This window comes from Macaca nemestrina, chromosome 3, assembly GCF_043159975.1.
Source record: "Macaca nemestrina isolate mMacNem1 chromosome 3, mMacNem.hap1, whole genome shotgun sequence".
In the NCBI taxonomy this organism is placed as follows: Eukaryota; Metazoa; Chordata; class Mammalia; order Primates; family Cercopithecidae; genus Macaca; species Macaca nemestrina.
Window position 1 is genome coordinate 46545393 of NC_092127.1, and position 18985 is coordinate 46564377.

The 18985-nt window shown below is 37.1% G+C and overlaps 1 protein-coding gene across 9 annotated transcripts in view; it reads left to right on the forward strand.

The window, feature by feature from the left end:
- Positions 1-16530, forward strand: part of LOC105493297 (uncharacterized) — a 253196-nt gene extending 236666 nt beyond the window's left edge. The window contains exons 1-5 of one of the 9 annotated variants that reach the window (XM_071092991.1): positions 5861-8339; positions 9642-9759; positions 10977-11076; positions 12004-12127; positions 12892-16530. In XM_071092991.1, the coding sequence (XP_070949092.1) occupies positions 9655-9759; positions 10977-11076; positions 12004-12127; positions 12892-12907 (345 nt within the window). In that variant the 5' untranslated portion in view covers positions 5861-8339; positions 9642-9654 and the 3' untranslated portion in view covers positions 12908-16530. Of the gene's footprint in view, positions 1-216; positions 11077-12003; positions 12128-12891 lie in introns of those variants that run through there. The other 8 variants (XM_071092987.1, XM_071092986.1, XM_071092990.1 and 5 more) reach the window with 8 other exon arrangements.
- Positions 16531-18985: the final 2455 nt, after the last annotated feature.

Sequence of the window (18985 nt, forward strand, 5' to 3'; positions counted from 1 at the left end):
TGGCCCAGGCTGGAGTGCAGTGGCCGGATCTCAGCTCGCTGCAAGCTCCGCCTCCCGGGTTTGCGCCATTCTCCTGCCTCAGCCTCCCGAGTAGCTGGGACTACAGGCGCCTGCCACCACACCCGGCTAGTTTTTTTGTATTTTTTTAGTAGAGACGGGGCATAAAGTTTTTATTTAACTGTTTCAGTGTGATTTTTGCTGTGGTTTGGACTACAGGGTTTGGACCAGAGCATTAAATGTGGAACAACAGTATTTTCTACCCTTGGCAGTGGTAGCATTGGAATTAAGAAGAGGAGAAAGTGATCCCAGGGAAAACACAAGTAAGATGTGAGGTCCAGCTGCCATCCTTACATGAGGAACCTTCTTCTAATGCCATCCTTGAACGTTCTAGAATTTATTTTTAATAAAAGATATCATTTGTATGCAGAAAAGTTTTATGCCTGGCAATATTTTTACTATTTTTCAGACTGCCAATATTCTACCTATGCGTTACACTGACTGTGGAATGCAAAATATGCATGATTACACAGAATATTGTTATCGAGGAGATTTCATATGAAGGTTGATCTATCATGTCGGCATTCTACAGAATTTTAAATCTTATTATATTGTTAAAGATGACATTTCATTTTGGCTTGTGCTTGGCATTCTGTTAAAAGTCAAACATTAATAAGAACTTGGAGAAAATTGTAGCCTGTTATGTTTGCAGAAGTGTGTTTTTCTGATAATGAAAGGATATTTGGAGACCTTCATGTAAGCTGCCTCCAAATGCCATAGCTTGTGTCTTTGTAACATTTCGTGATATTCTTCCCTACCCATCCCCTCTCTTACCTCATTTCCACTTGACACCACTACTGACCAAATAGGGTAGCGGAAGGTTTTTGTTTTCTCTTTTTTACTTTGACCCAAACATAGACACATGGTTTTCCCGAGTGCACCATAAGGAAATTGTGAAAGAACATTTAGACAAGAATTTCCTATGGCCTAGGCGGTAACTTGCTTTATAAGCTGTGGCTTCCTCATGTTCAGCTTGGCTTCTGAGTTTCCTTGCCTCACTGTGACACTAGTGATTAACTTAAGGAGTTTTACACTAGTCCTCCCATCTAATGAGAAAATGGGAGAGAACCCATTGAAAGGGGTGACAGCCAACAGGGACAGCTTCTGAAATACATAAATACATTCTAGGACACACCACTCCTAATTTTGTTTTAGTTCATCTTTACGACTAATAGAAAGAAAAGGGACAAGAAAGAACATTGAGGAGAAGAGAGGTCAACATGACAAAGAATAAGAGTGTCAAAGAGGGATGCAGGAGAGCAATAATCAAGGAAGTGAGCCAGCAAGTATAGGTGTGATGACAGAAAGAAGTGTATATGATTTTCTAAAACTTTTATAAAGTTCCCATGTTTGCAAATTTTGTTGTTCCCTGTTGTACTACATAAGTCTGTACCTGTAGATCAATTAGAACTACCATGTAGAGAGACCCAATAAAGGTAAATTCTGGGCCTTCCCCATATTGTTCATATTTAATGTCACGAGATTCTTCCTTCCAGAAGATTCTCATATTTCTGTTCCATTTGTATCTGCTATTACCTGTATTCAAATGCCACCTTATTTGCTGTTTTATTTCCCATGCTCATCTATTGGACCTGACCAGTGGTGCAGCTTCTTCACTTCTGAAAGTTGGTTTGCCTCTACCAGTTTGCCTTTGTCCTTTCGTGGTAGCTACTCTGTTTGTGTTAATAACCAAGCCAAGACAATGGTTATTGTTATGGATACCATAGGTAGTCTGCATGGTTTATTTCAAAGCTTTGATTTGTTAGTGGGTAAACTCAAATACCTTCTTAATCTCTCTAAACAAACTAGACAGGGCTCTATCAGGAAAAGATGGCACATTCAAATTGAGTAATTTGAGGAATATACTGGTTTGCAATGATGGTCTGAATTCTTTATTCTTCCCCCATTTGTCCCCTCTGATACATGATTTTGCAGAGTTTTTTCATTATAGGCAGGGTGACCTGCCATATCTCCTTACTTCCTTTTTCTTTTGGCACTGGGCTCAACCTGGTGGTTTGCTTTGGCCAAGGCAGTATTAGCAGAATGGATACAAGCAGAAACCTATGCACTGGGCCTTCCTCTCTTGTGCCTCTTGCAGCGCCTTGGGAGCATGCCCAGGATAGCCTCCTGAAGGTCAAGAAGCACAGAGAACAGAGCTGAGGCTGTCTGAGATCAGTCATCAGACAGCTGTCAGACATATGCGCAACCCTGACCAAGGGTTCACTAGTTGATAGTCTAGCTGATACCTGAGATTCAAGCAGTAAGTGCCTATTGTTGAATGCTACTGAAGTGTTGCAAATTTTGTTACACAGTATTGTGACTATAATATGAGAATTTAATCTGGGGACTTTTTACAAATGTGTGTGGGTAGAGCTTAGGAAAACCAGAGTTTAGAAGTATTAATGGTAAGGTACATTTACCATGCCTATGCCTGAAGGGGCAAGGGGAAAAAGTGGTTACCAGAACTTAGAAAAAGAGAAATGTACATGGAGACCCGAGCTGTCAATTTCAAGTAAGGGAGGCAGGCAACCTGTGATTACATTGCAGGGAACTGGGGGGATAAATACCCTAGTCTCACTCTCTCCACTGGACCCAGTGATAAATTGTTAGAGGAACTGGAGCCAAGACTGCATAAATATCCTTTCAGGGCAGTGGTGGTGTTTCAGTGACTGAGCTTAGCAGCAGATCAGAACCAGGCTCTAATAAGCCTCAGCAGGCCTGAGTATTTTCCTTTTCTTAGTGCATAGTCAACCTAGTAAAATGGCCACTGATATGTGTTCAGGAAGGACTGGGAAACACTCCTGGTCTTGTGTGGACCTTCCCCAAGGGTCCGAGCCTCTCCCTCAGTCAAGGCAGGGCCTCTGAATTTGTGAATTTGATTGCCCTGGGTGGATAAAAGACCATAAATCCCTACTCTGGTGATTTAAATTTCTGATGATCATATCCAGAATATTTCTGCCAACACATGTATAGACATACCTTAATTTACAGCCCATCTGCTTCATATCTAGGGATTCCATGATCAATTTACCATCCCCACAAATCCCTCTGGGCCAAAACAGTCTGGCCCCATTTTTCCTAGAGGTTTATTGTTTAATTGCATGCACCTTATTGCTTATGGTTAGTGAAAATGCCTTGTCTCTACCCCTCTGGGATCTCATTATTTCCACTGAAATCAGGAAGACAAATTTTAATGCAGCATCATTATCTCTGGCCAACATAGGTTTTCAGCCTCTTGGTGCTGTTCTCATCAATGCCTTGGTAAAGGAAGCATTCTCTGGGCAGCCTGTGGATTATGGTTAGAAGTGGTGAGCAGATTACTTATAATAGATTCATTCCAATCTCTCATTTACCATCAGGGCTTCTTCCTCTCTAGTACTCAGTATGTTCCAGCATTTTGACCTCAGTGATGCAGAGCAGGGGTCAGCAAACTTTTTCAGTAAAAGGCTAGACAGTGAATGTCTTAGGCTTTGAGGACCATATAGTTTCTGTCTCAACTGCTCAGCTCTGCCATTTTCGTTCACAAGTAATCTCAGACAGTATGGAAATAAATGAATTTAGTTTCGTTCGTATGAAGCTTTATTTACAAATACAGATGGTGAACAGGGTTTGGCTCATGGGCCATAGTTTGCTGACCTCTGACACAGATAATTTTGAGATTCAACTTCAATTGGCCAACTTACCAGACTATTAACATCACTGCCATGTTTATGACCTAGTACATTTTTCCTGAATCCTGGGTGAACAGACTCTCGACTATTAATTCAACTGGGTCAAACCTTGTGCTTCATTCTTCCTGATCTGATACTCAGAATCAACATCCATTCATGCTTCCCTGCCCTGCCATACGCGTTGCCTCTCTTCCAGTGTGTAGACTCTATCCTTTGGAGCTGTTCTTGCATTAGTCTGTCTGGATTATGTAAAGGCTCTACCTCTTGTTAGGGTACAGAGTCCGTGAGAGAATTTGGGGTGAATCACAAGAATAGGCATTAGTTTGTGAGGGGACAATGGTTTCTGGCCAGTCATTGAAAACCTTTTACTCAGGAAACAGCTGGGTTCCTCTGTTTCTGTTTCATCATCCTTTCTCTCTCTTTCTCTCTCCGTCTCTGTCTCTCTCTCTCCCTCTCAGTATATATATTTGTATTTATATGGGCTTATTTTCCTTATGTATGTTTACACATTTTTTTTTTCCTGAACCATTTGTAAGTTGAGACTGTACCTTTTTATCCCTCAATAATTCACCATGTATTCCTAAAAAAGAACATTATCTTTGTTGTCAAGATCAGGAAACTTAATATTGATACAATGCTATTATCTAATCTACTGGCTGTTCAGATTTCATCAATCTTCTTCTCGGCTGTTATAGCTTTTCCCTGGTTCAGGATCTAGTCTAGGAGCATGGAAATTCTTACGTCTCTTCAGTTTCAGTCTATCTAGAACAGTTCCTCAGCCTGCATTTTTCTTGACTTTGATGATTTTATAATTTTGTAGAATAATTGAGTTATTAAATTATTTTGTAGAATGACATTTAATTGGGGTTATCTGATGTTTTCTAATTTTTGTGTGTGTATGTAGTTATTTTTGGCAAGAAAACAACTGAAGAGAAGCCATCTACTTCTTAGGCCATTGTACCCAGAGCCACATGATGTCAGATTGTTCTAATACTGGTGATGCCAGCAGTCTCCACTATAAATCTACTTTTTTGGTAATTAATCAGTAATCTATAAAAAGGTATTATGTGAATACATAAAAATATTGTTTCATAGTAAGGTTTTACTTCCTAGTTTTAGCATCCACTGATGATTTTTACACTCCATCTTTCTTTCTGCATTTATTAGTTGTCATTAAACTATAAGGGAGAGATTTTCCTCTTATTTGCTTTCTTGTGTCAGAATGAACTCATGTATTATTTTATTCAGTGGATTATAATCCATTACCATCATTAGTTTGCTGCTCAGATTGTTCTAGATTTGGCCATTGGGCCTTTCTTTAGGCTGGCTCCTGTGACTTTTTGATGTGGCCCTTTGATTCTGTCAACATTTCCTGACTTTCTGGATCAGCAAGATGTTCCAGGCTCATCTTGTACTTTCCCAAAAGCAGCCCTGAAATCAACCATTTCTGCAAAGGCTCTCTGGATCGTTTTAGTAACAAATGGCATTTAGAAAGCAAAAACTTGGCATGAGATTTCTCATTGCTACTGTGAGTCATTGTTTTTAAGCCTTCTCAGTAGACAGAGACAGGGTAAATGTGTACACTATATATATGCATAAATCCGTGAGGTCTTTAATATCTTAGACACAAATCAATTATAGCAAATCCTTCTCTATTCTGAGGATAACCCTTAAGATGGTGGTCCTGGAGGCTCAGGTAACTTTTAGGAGTGCTAGGATTCTTGAAGGATCCCTTATCAATCATATAGACACACAAAGTTCATTTGACTTAACTTAAATAACCAACAAATATTAATTGAGAAATTACTATGTCCTTCCCTCCCAGATTTAGTATTATTAAAAAAAAATCACCTAGTGATTTCAGAATACACAGAGACGTACTGTAGGAAACACATTCACACAATTCCAAGAATATGGTTGAAGTTACCAGAGTAAATAATTTATATCATATCTTTAAAGAAACCTCTCAAGCATAATATGAGATGTAAAAGTTTGCCTTAAAAATCAAAAGAATTCATTAAAATCATTTCTGTTTCTAGTTGTAGTTCTTGATTTAAAAAACAATGCACTATAACATTTTGTTGTCTGATTATATAACTCTATAAAAATTAATTATTCCAGTGGACATTTAGTTGTTTCTGTTTTTTTTTTAATTGTGAACAATATTACTATGAATATTGGTCTACATATTTCCTGGAGTTTCTCTAAGAATTATAAATACATTACAAATACTTTAATGCCAAGTTGTGGTCTAAGATTCATGTTTCAATTTACATCTTTACTAGAAGTATATGTGTAAGAATCCTCATTGCTAGTCTTACCAACATTTCTTATCGAACTTATTAAATTTTTTTTTGCCAATATGACAGTTGTGCACTGTTATTTCTAGTGACTTTAGCTTATATTTCTTCCAGAGATGTTTTCTTTTTTTCTGCCTGGGGTCTTTGGGCCACCTGAACCCCTTTGTACAGCCAAGTGGGTCTGTAGTTCAGCTCTTCCACCTCGAGGAGACTAAAATAGGTTCCTGACCTATTGCTATTAGCAATTTACATTGGCTCCAGCATAACACTGGCGTTGTGTTTGCTTGTTGAGGACATTTCTAACCGTATTTCACTGTTTTCCAATAGAATTTTCTTTCTTTCTTGTACCCAGCAGTGAATTATAGTATTTTATCTGGAATCCAGTTGTATTAATACCATAGTAGAAGAGAGCTCAGAGAATCTCTCCCTTTTAGGTCCAGAAGCTGAAGTCAATGATGTACGTACTTCTTTTTTTTTTTTAAAGCAATATCCATAAAGATCACCAAACATTCCTTTCTCCAAATCTAAACTTTCATAATCTGTTTTGAATTTCATCCTTCTTCCAACTCAGAACTGCATCTACTCACATTGAATGCCAGAGGAGTAGAGTAAATATTGTCAAGATTGAGAAAGGAAATTTGCTTATTTTAACCTTTGCTATTTGCTCAAAAGCTTCTTGTGTCTTGCAATCCTTGACATTCAGGATTGAAAGATTCTGGCTTTCCCAGTCACCAGTTTAATTATTCCCTCCTCAAGGTCAACAGTTAAAAGCCCTGAATCACATGGTTCCAAAAGAGTAGGAAGTAGAGATAATTGGAGTGGGGAATGGAGTGAACTCTGTTTATTGTGTAAGGAAATTCAGGCTGGGGTATACCCTGGTGCACCCCAGGGGACTCTAGAATATTTTTCCATTTCTGTTGAAGCCATATTCACAAATGGAGCCCCAACAGATTATTTTGGCCTCATGTTCTAACCCGGACCCCACGCACCCAGTGCTGTTAACCACACGGAGTTCTTTACACTTCACCTGATACAGAAGACATTTTCCACCTGTTTTGCTGGTGCTGTGCCCTTTGTTTGGACTGCTTTCCTGCTTTTCTCTTCCTGGTAAATGCTAAACCTTTCTGGTTCAGGTTAGATTTTCTCATTTTTGATCTTTTTCTTGCTTCCATGACACTTTTAATACATTGAATTATGTCCCCCTGGCTTGCAAGTACATTTCAAAGCCTGGGAATGTGACTCCCAGAGAACCTTACACAGAACTGAGTATGAAATAAGGGTTAATATTTAATAGGTGTTAAATGAATAGCTGAAAAAATGAACAAATAAATGGCCAAATTATTGCCCTTCTTGGAGGGGATTTTGAGGCCAGATTGAAGCCCTCCAGAATGATCAAAAGAGTGAGAACTATCCTTAAAATCTGCTTAATGAAACCTATGGCATGAGGAAAAGAAGCTTCTCCGGTTCTTCACAAGCCATAAGTCCAATTGGACAGTGTCATTCTTTTGCACCCCAGAAAGTGAATGGATGGGAACAAAGTGTGTAGCTGCTTCAATTTGGTGTGTAGGTGGACATTGAGCAAGCTCTCGAGGCTCTGCCAGGGTACTCTCCCAGGAAACATCAACAACACCTAAGAGTGAGGGACATGTTACAGATAGAGCTTCAGGACCTCCTGTTCTCTGCTGGTGGATGAGAAGAGTGACCCGCATCCCTTCTGACCTGTTTCTGGTAAGGTCTTGGCCTTTACATTCTAACATTTTTCTTTGAGTTAGCTCTGACTCAGATTTCAGAAGCAGACTGATGACCACTTTGTGTCTGAGATTCTGGCCAACATGTTTTAGACATTAGAGGTGTCATCAACTTTCTGTGACCCAGAACCTCCATGCCCCTTTCATATGCTCACAGTAGAGCTTTCCTCACTCCTCTTTCAGCAATTCTTTGAGTGATGCCATCTTTTTTTTTTTTTTTTTTCCACAGAATCTCACTCTGTCGCCAGGCTGGAGTGGACTGGCATGATCTCGGCTCACTGCAACCTCAGCCTCCCAGGTTCAAGCGATTCTTCTGCCACAGCCTCCTGAGTAGCTGGGATGACAGGCCTTCACCACCAAGCCCAGCTAATTTTTTTGTATTTTTAGTAGAGATGGGGTTTCACCATGTTTGCTAGGCTGGTCTTGAACTCCTGACCTCAGGTGATCCGCTCTCCTCAGCTTCCCAAAATGTTGGGATTACAGATGTGAACCACTGCACCTGGCTGCGTGATGCCATCTTACCCCTGCGGGGCGAAATTGGGATCTGGGAATAAGTCCTGGAGGTGCGACCCAGCTTCTCATTTCTCTCACTGCTAGGCTTCTTCTGAGTTTTCTGATAATGAGGAGAAAGATATGGAGCAGAAGTGATTAAATGATTAGAACTCGCCTTGGCTTCCAGACACTGAAAAGCTGCTTTTGACTTCTCCATGTGTAAACTACCTGCATGCCTGTGCTGGATAAGCCTTTGTATGGAAATTGACAACTGAGTTCCTCATCAAAGATTTTTTTCTTGCTAGTTTGTCATGTTCTTAGCTGTAGTCTTAAATGTTTTCATGATATTATTCATTTTCTAAAACAAAGTTTTCCTTCCATGAACTAAACAGGAAAAATCCTTTTCATTCTTGGGTCTATATGGTCCAAAATTAAGCTGAAATTCAACTGTGTAAAAAGTGCTAACATTGGGATGGATTCATTCCAATTAGGAGGTGATAGTCTGGTCATCAATTTAATCAGCAAATATTTACTAATAATCTCCATCCTTCCCTCTTTCTCTCCATTATCTCTTTCACTCCTTTATTTCTTCCTTCTCTTACTTTCACAGATGTTTAGTGAACACCAAGTGAATAATACAAGCTTTCATGTTATAGACAACTGTTAATCTAATGGTGAGGTGATTGAAAAGTGCTTTCTGGGATGTGTCACTCCATTCTACTGCAAATAGACTGTAGTTCCATAGGTTTTAAGTGTTTCAGTGTTTAAAATTTGTAGGGCTCTACAAATGAAAGAAGGGATTTTCTATGCTAGGTGGAATTTTCTCAATCTATGGTTTCCATCATCCCAATCATCTCCATTTCTAAGGAAATGATAAGGGATATGGAGAAGGTACAGGGCAGGCAGCAGTGGTTCTTAGGAGATACCTGGATGTTGCATATATCACTTCAATTCCTACCTTATTAGCCACACTGTCACCAGCTACACCTGGCTTCAAGGGGGCTGGATCTAGGTGGTCACAGGCCAACCAGAAATGTTGTGGATCTTATTACTAATAGGAAGAAAGGGAGAACATATCTGGGTAATAACTTGCTGTTGCTGCCTCAGCAGATATCCAGCAGGTAATATCTATAAGAGCAAATGGTATGAGATAATGTCATGGAACCCACAAACCTTGTATCCTTGGAGGAGTTGGTTTCTGGATTGAATTTGTAAGTTGGTTTAGGATTAATTTGGTGTAGGATTTTGACGTATTCGTTAACCTGGGGCACACTTATTAATCAGAGAGAAATTATGCAGTAAATGCTATTCTTTTATTATTAAAACTTATAGTGACACTCAACATTTATTTTTCTTTGCTGTTCTCATGATAGTGAGTGAGTTCTCATGACACTGCATTGTTTAAAAGTGTGTAGCACCTTCCCCTTCTCTCTTCCTCCTGCTCTGGCCATGGAAGATCTACCTGCTTTCCCATCGCCTTCTGCCATGACTGTAAGTTTCCTCAGGTCTCCACAGCGATGCTTTCTGTAAATCCTGCAGAACTGTGAGCCAATTAACCTCTATTCTTTATAAATTCCCCAGTATCAGGTATTTCTTAGCAGTGCAAGAACAGACTAATACAGCCAGTCATTATTTATTTTTGTTAGTTTATCTTAAATGATAACAGCCTTTTCAGTTAAGATCTGCACTGATGAAAAGACAAAAAGTCTAGAGAGATTATTGGTATTAGAAAATTGTATTTTACTTCATTCAACATGGGTAACATTTTCAAGCTCTGAAAATGACTTTTCTATGTACTTATAAAGGTCTTAAGTCCTCATATTTCTCCTCTACTCAAGTAGCAGGGAAATGTATTTACTCCTACTCATGAACATCTAAATGCTATTGGTGGTAATTCACAATAATTTGATAAGAATTTGAAATGAAGGCAATATTAAAAATACAATGTGCACAATAATAAAAAGTGTAATGGTGGTTTTGACATTACCATTTCTGGCTGATATTAGGATTGGTGCCAAAAAGAGATTATTTTGACACTTGAAATATTATAAGAATGATGAATTACATCTACTTGACATTATCATTTATGATGATGCTTATTTCCCTTAATTTTAATTCTGAAGGGTAAGATAAAAGGTTAGTCTTTTTTGGATGATTAAAACACATTTTTAATCTAATTTCCCTAGGCCAAATAGAATGAAGATTTGAGAACTTATGTGAAAAAGTCAGCAATATTTTTAGATTACTTTATAATGTACACACTGCTACCTTATTTACTTTACATGTAGTATCTGGGCATATAATTATTTTTTCCATTTTACAGGGGAATGAAGTGAGGTTTAGAGATATTAAGTACAATAATTCATTCAATAGCAAACATTCACTTGGTAGAAAAACCAGGGATAAGGCGATTTCTATCTCCAAATCTTGTGTACTTTCTATACCACTCTGCTTCCCATTATAATTAACAAACAATCATGATAATTTATACTTAAACATATACTCTATTATCTGTCAAATTACTCAACTTATCACCTTAGTTTCTAGTACATATTTCCAAGGAGAGAGTGTGGCATGCCTTTCTTCTAAGATTAAGCTCCCTATAACTGTTATTAAATGTGTTCATGTTTATGATCCATGTTGAATGCTGTTCATTGTATCTCCAGATTTGAGCTCTGGGCAAAGATTAATATGCCCAAAATTTATAGATAGAGTCCAGGCTGCTGCTGGAGGGTTGTTTCTCAAGTTCTGGCATCTCTGTTGACTTAAGGACCATTCAACATGAGAAAATGGAGCCCACCAATTTTGGTAAGTTAAAAACATTTCTTTACAATTAACATTTTAAAATTTAAATTTAAAAATTAAGAATTAAACCAATTAAATATAAAGCATAGACTTTCTAAATTTATAGTTGTTTTTTTTTTTTTTTCCATCTCAGTGAGATCACATTGCTTTAACCTTTCCTTAGAATAACAATATCTGGTTCAGTGATGGATATTTTGAGCTGCTGGTTAAGACTCACCTCTTTTTTTTTTTTTTTTCTCTTTGTTTCTTTAAAACCTCTAATTTGCAGGGGTTTAGGGAATATGTCAAAAGTTCAAGGTAATCATATCAAATATATATCTAGTGATTTTGCAGATTTTTTTTTTAACTGAAGACAATATTCATTGCTCCATTAGATATGGTTATAAGCTGACCACACTCAGAAGTTGGGAAATCTAGTAAATGTTTTATTTTGGGAGGTGAGGTTGATGGGCCTCTAAATTTACTTTGCGGTTTCATTTAACTCTGTTCTGTATCAGAATTTACATGTGATAATAAAATGTTTTATAACATGTAACATGTAAAACATGTTGTCAGTTTCTGTTTCTTGGTGTGAAGAAAATTATCCAACATTATACAAGTTAAACCCTTAGAGACAAACCATTTGTTTCACAATTTGTTTTTCTTAAGAAACCCTGATATCTTGTCTTTAACATGTGGCAGTGTAGTCTCCTGTACTTGCTGACCATTTCTTTACATAGTATACTGAAACTAAAGTTCTCAGAGTCTCCCTGTTTCGGACATTGGTTACATTTTGCCTACCTAGCCCCTTTAGCACTTCAATTTGATGAATGAAATACAATCTGGTAGGACTTTATTAGGTCCTCGTCTTCTACAATTTGAGGTGAAATATTTTAATCTTGTGTAGAGGAAAAAGGGGAGTTAAACAGCTGGCCTTCTGTCTCATTCCAGTGGCAGGCTTTCACCAGTCTGGTCTTGATTTGCCACAAATGCTGGACTTCCGATTTTTAGCCTCGGGAACTGATTTCATTCCTTCCCATTCCCAAAGGTTCTTCTGTAGCCTGCCATCAATTCTGTAAGCTTTTGTTACCATTTTAATAAGTTTACTTTTCTCTAAGTCAGTCAGAAATTGGTTTGGTTGTTTGTAACTAAAGAACTTTAACCTAATTATATTCAAAATGATTGCTATTTTCTGCAACACTGAATCAACCACATTTTTAAAATGAATACAGCAAGATATTTAACTGATTTTTTGGTGCAAAAGCTTAGTAACACCCTTTCTTGCTGCATAGCTAATGACTGTTATTTAAGTGCTAATCCCAACACACCCTTTCTAGACTACGTCATCCCTCAAAGAAAATTGTAGCTAATATTTTTTAAAATGTCTTTTGTCCTTTAGTATGAAATCTTAGAGTTAAATGTGATAAGAAATCATCACTTTTTCCTCTTATCTATTAAGTTATCTAATATTTAATTGTTCAAATTTTAAAATTTTTTGATTGTAATGGATTTTTTAAACGTACCATATTATAAGAACTGATTTATAAAATACATTAGTGGTTTCATCCAAATCCAAGATTATATATATATATGTTTGTAACACCACATTTTGTGCCGCTGATTCTAGGTGATATCCAATAAGTTCATTTGATAAAATGAATTTTGTCAATAATGTAGGTTCTGTTTTCTTTTTAGCACAATATTTTTATTATCTTTAGAGACTTGTTATGAGCAATAAGCTTTCTCTATTTTCGCTAGAAGATGTGCAATATGAAAAATGCTCCTGTTGTTTTGTTTCTTCTCCATCTTTAGTAATATAACCATTTTTTTTTCTTTCAGGAACATCATATTGTAATTGCTCTGGAAAAACACAACTGGTTTATGAAAGAGACCATGTGATTTATTTGAAAATGAAGCAGAAGACTTAACAATGTTTTACTGAAACTGCCATGGGGACCAGAAGTGAATGGATCACAGGTCCAATAAAATTCACTATTGAGGCTTATACAAATAACCACTGCAGATGCAATTGTCCCAGCCTATTCTGTATATTCATATTCATCTTGTATGTTTATGATATTATCTAAGCAGTAATATTTAGGTTAATATTTTCTTTAGTACTATTATGCTTTAATAAGTCAACTCTAAACCGTAATTTTTGCTTTCATAGTTTAGCAATTAGACATTAGCAATAGTAATGATAAACTGCAGTAGAAACAATAAAAATTCAAAAATAAAAAATGTAAGTAATAAGGACACAATTGATGTGAATACATGTTCGTTTAAAGGAACTACAGCTGGTTAACTGGATGTGAGCTATCATTAATAATCAGCAGAATACTCCTAATATATATGCATACTTTAAGGATAGAGTGATTTCCAAGAAAGTAAAATAATTATTTTTGAATTAATAATGTGTATATATATATGTGTGTGTGTGTATGTGTGTGTGTGTGCGTGTGTGTGTGTGTATGTGTATATATATAAATCCTATTGGTTTGGTTTCTCTGGAACACCCTGACTAATACACCAAGGTCTTTGGTTCCTTCGTGTTGTGACTCTGCTTTTCTAAGATCTATTTTAAAAATACCCAAAGGTATAGCTTGATGGGCAGAGGTACACTAAGGTTACACCACATTTTTAACAAAGTAGGTTTCTGACACTATAAAGATACTGAAGTAATGATTGTGAATACACCCCACAAACAGATAGAAAGTCAGAACAATTTGGCATATCCAGGCCATTTATTCCATCAAGCTGCATCATATTTGACCCAGCAACCTGGTCAATATAATCTGTTGTTGAGATCACCATCATAAATAACTATGTCAGGGGAAGTAATACAAAAGGAAATTTGAATTTATGTGGACTGCAATTTTTACAGTTACATGGTTAAAAGGACTCATGAAACTCTTCATGCATACTCACTGATATGGTTTGTCTCTGTGTTCCCACTTAAATCTCTCTTCTAATTGCAATCCCCATAATCCCCACGTGTCAAGAGTGGGACCAGGATGAGGTAATTGGATCATAAGGGTGGTTTCCCCCATGCTGTTCTTGTGATAGTAAGTGAATTCTCATGCGATCCGACGGTTTTATAAGCATCTGGCATTTCTCCTGCTTGCACTCACTCTGTCCTGCCACACTGTGAAGAAGGTGCATATTTCTCCTTTGCCTCACACCATGATTGTAAGTTTTCTGAGGCCTCCCCAGCAATGCAGAACTGTGAGTTAATTAAACCTCTTTCCTTTATAAATTATCCAGTCTCATGCATTTCTCCACAGCAGTGTGATAACAGACTAATAAAGAGAAAGGATATGGTATAGCAAGAGAAAGAAGGTACAAAACCAGAGAGTCACATAGCTTTCTGGTACAGCTCCCAGGTTCCTTTCTTAGTCACACAGGACTTACTTTGTCTTTGGATTTTGAGCCACCAACAGATATGCAAGTTGCCTTGATCTCTGGGAAACCAAAGTCCCATGTAAGATGTCTTTTAAACCTCTCTGGCCACATAGCCCAAACTAGGCTTCATGACCAAGCTCAAAAACAGAAACAAAGAGAACAAATAGAAACTAGGTACAAACCATCCATCTGTACTTTATCTATAAACAATGTTGATAAACTGGCATAGGTTGTTCCTGTCTGTTTTGGATTCTAGCTCAGGGCTACATTCATAGCTACTTAGTACATTTCATTCAAGTTTGGCCAATGATCAGCCCTGATATGGTTTGGCTCTGTGTCCCAACCCAAATCTCATCTCAAATTGTAATCCCCATGTGTTGAGGGAGGAACCTGGTGGGAGGTGACTGGATCATGAGGGCAGTTTCTCCAATGCTGTTCTTGTGATAGTGAGTGAGTTCTTATGAGAACTGGTGGTTTTAAAGTGTGGCGCTTCTTCGTGCTCTCTGTCTTCTGCCATCATGTAAGACCACGCCCTGATTCCTCTTTCTTTCCACCATTATTGTGAAGCCTCTCCAGCCATGTGCAACTGTGAGTCAATTACACCTCTTTTGTTTACATAATAAATTACCCAGTCTCACAAGCCCTATGACTGAAAACATCTCTGGAGATAAACACAGTATTGCAATAGATTAGTGGGATTAATCCTGTTCTTATACCATCCACCTTGTGACTCTTACTTGAGTTTTCTTAATTACAAATTGGCTGTCATTGCTCTTCTTTCCACATTTTATGACATTTATAGAACAGAGAAAACAGAAATATAAATACTAAGCTACAAATCATTTGTATCATTCAATGAAGTATAGGTATTACTTTGAAGAACCATTCAACTTTTCAAAAATATTCCAGCATAAAATTGTTGATAATTATATACAAGCCTGAAAACTCCTGTTTTTATATTAAAAGATCACGAGTAGAGTATTAGACTACAGCAACTGGGGAAGTAGAGAGAAGATCCATGTTAGCAATGAGAAGCAAATTCTAACATGAATATTCTAGTGGATAGATGGAGTATGGTGGCAGCATGGAGTCTGAAAGAGGAAATGGGAGGAAAATAAAGATTTATTTGGCCCAAGGAAAATCAAGAAGCAGGTGGAGAAAGGACTCAACCACAGAACCATAGTTAAGAAGCAGTGTTCTTATTCATAGAACCATTGCAGAGCAAGGCAAGACCTCAGGACGGGCATCAGGCAATACCTCAAGATTCACTAATTTGAATTTAGTTACAAGAAGGGTTTGGTGCCTGGAGTGGAACTAGAACGTTACAGAAACTATTAGTTCTTTCATTTACTTGTTCATCCATTTTTGTTCGTTCAATACATGTTTATTGAGTCGCCAGTATTTGTCAAAAATTAGGTGCAGACTACTTAGAGTTGGAAAAGACAGAAAAATTCCTGTTCTCAAAATTTATATTCTGGTGAGCAACTAAGGAAATGATTACCTTGATTTTAAGCCAGTGAGCTCCTGGTGTAGAGCTACTTTAATCCTTCCCAAATAGGAATAACACTGGTTTCAAGGTCTAGAGTAGGAAGGAAGCTGAAGGAGAGGCTTAGCCTCCTTAAATTTGGGCTTTAGAGAGATGCTCAGGCAGGAGTTCAATCAGATCACTTCACTGCCTACCTCTTTCGAATGGGAGCTAAGAAATTATACAGTTTGGGTTGAAAATCTAAATTAACATAGAAAATTCAGACTCTCAAATCTTCTATTCCCGTGCTAGAATTGTGTCTTGATGTAACTGGCTGTTTTAACGTTCCACTTGACTTTGTTATTATAGACCTAGACTAAAATGAAGCACAGACTGAGGAAGTGTATAAGCTTTTTCTCCATTGGTGGCTGTTTTTAAAAGCAGATGTTTAACAAAGACTCTGTTCAAGCATTGCAGATCTGTTATAATAGTCAAACTTTAATATCATCCTTCTGCTTTACCACTCAATATGATAAGTACTTCCTATATTCAAGCTCCATGGATTAAGAGATTCAAACTTAAAGATAAATATCTTCTATCAACAATAGAAATGTAGCTTTTATATTATCTTACTTCCTGGAGCTTTCAGAAGCTGACTTATTTATTTCACTTTTACCTTATTTTTAATACTAACATAGTGAGCCCCAGTTCACATAGTTACACTTGATAACAGTAAAATCAGAAACTTGGCTAGCCAATCAAACTTCTCATTGCTTAATGGTAAGGAAAAGAAGCTTTATTTTCATTTCATTAAAACGTTGACTGCTACTTTATTCTCTTAAAGAAATAAAATAAATTTTTATGGAATTAGTTGGCAGTTTTTAAGACTCTTATGCAAATTGGTAGCAAATCTCAAGCAGTTATAAAAGAAACAGATAACTATTAGAAATATTAAAAACTGGAGTTCTTTTACTTATATGTATATATGTGACTGCATTTAAAGATTGAACATGAACCAATAGCTTTGTTAGGAAAAAAAGAAATTTCTGAAGTACATGTAGTAAGAATAAAATCAGAATCTTTGAGAATAAAACTTAAGGGAGAAAATGCAAAAGAAATATTCTGGGACCTTAGAGAAAAAACTGGAATAACAATAGATTGTCAAATAATCCGAATATAAAGGGCCAAAAAGAAGGCATCAAATGAGAAACAGTGTACTCATGACAACTTGGGTAGTTCCTGTTTTTCTTTGATAGAAACAATGGATCTCACCATCATACTCAAATCTGTAATAATAGTTTCTTGTCACAAGAAATTCATCCTGGATTTGTATTTTGGTTTATGCATTTAAGTGCCACTTGTCTGTCTTTTCATGAATGACCTATCTATATTTCAGAAATGTAGACCTTCTTTTCAAAAGCTATCCTTAAACAGTATTTTGAAATACACTGATATATTTTGAGGAAAAAAAACAAACAAATAACAGCTTTGCTAACTCTGGAATTCTTGGTTCATTTTTCATTTGTTTCAATTATAGAATCTAATTGAACAATAATTCCTGCACATTTCATTACAAGAAAGACTATGTAGCAGATGCCAAGGTTACTTATTGGATGATTGAGTCTGCCAATGAATGGGGAATGTTGTAATTAGGTACAAAAAGTGTGAAATTGCACTTTTTGTGATGTGCGAAGCCATATTTAAAATGCATATGGCTGCAAATAAACAATGAGGAATAGAAAGCTTTGCATTCAGTATCTTTAGCTGGGCTTGGCATGCACCAGTTGGTTCATAGGGAGAAAGCTTAGTTGGCATGTCTCAATGCTGGATTGAGGTCTATATTTAGGTGTGGACTTTCATTTCTAGGAGATTAGTATCCAGGCAGTGAACAAAACATTACAATATAAAGCACAACTTTACCATGGGGAATAAGAAGTTTGAATTTGAAATGAAATGAAACTGGCTTAGTTATATAGCCTCCTTAGGTATGCTATACGAATTTTTTAGATCTTGATTTCTATAAAATAAAAATATTGGATTCTATGGTCTATTAAGTTTTTCATAACTCTAAATTCTGCAATGTGTTTCTAAATTCTATAGCTAATACCCTTTCTGGACCACTCTTTATTATGAAAGAAAAATCAGATTTAACTTTTGGCCACTGATACTTTAGAAGAATGAGTTAGACAGATTTTAGATACTGATACAATTATATTCTGCCCACTTAATTTTAATTAAAGGATTCGTTTCACTTCTATTAATATTGAATTCTCATATCATAGAATGTCATCAGCAAGATGGCAAAATAGAAAATACTCTGGCATCAATGCCCCCACATTATACAACTATAAACTATTCAAAGATGAGAATGCCACCCAGATCATACCAGAACTTGGGGGAGAAGTGGAGAAATCCCCTAGACTCATGAAATCAAGAGAAGTCATGACTGGTAAGAGAAATGGTGGTTTCAGGCTGTATCACCCTGTCCCCCAAGCCAGCATAATACCATTCACAAAATGTTTTCCTAGATGCACAGTTTGCTAAGGTAAGAGGAAGGAATTAGAGATAAATATTCAATTTCTACACGGGTTTGAGAATTTTCATGAGAAGCCCACTCTGGTTCTGTCCCATAGGAATCACTGAGAGTGCCAGGAAGACTGAATGATGTGGGGTAAACTGAGAACAAGAAGCAGGTCACTAGTTGCAGTGACTGGCATGTGGGCCTTAGTGGCTACTCAGCACTCTGATTATCAGGGACACCACATTGAAAAGACTGGCCGGTGCCATAGTGCTGCAGGGGACACAGTACATAAGAAAACCTGAATTCCTAACCAGATTTTACACAGAGCCCAGTTTTTTACTTGGAGACTTATCGTGGCCCAGAAAGAACTAATAGGTTCTGATTAAGTTTTGATCCCTGCTTCAGTTCTCCTCAGACTGAGAAACAACAGCAGGGAAGCAGTACAGTTCCAGAGCAGTATTCAAGCAACTTTGTTCACCATAAGTCTTACCTAGACTGAGAAACAATGACAGTGTAGCAAGTTAGGTCCAGTGAAATGTGCTTAC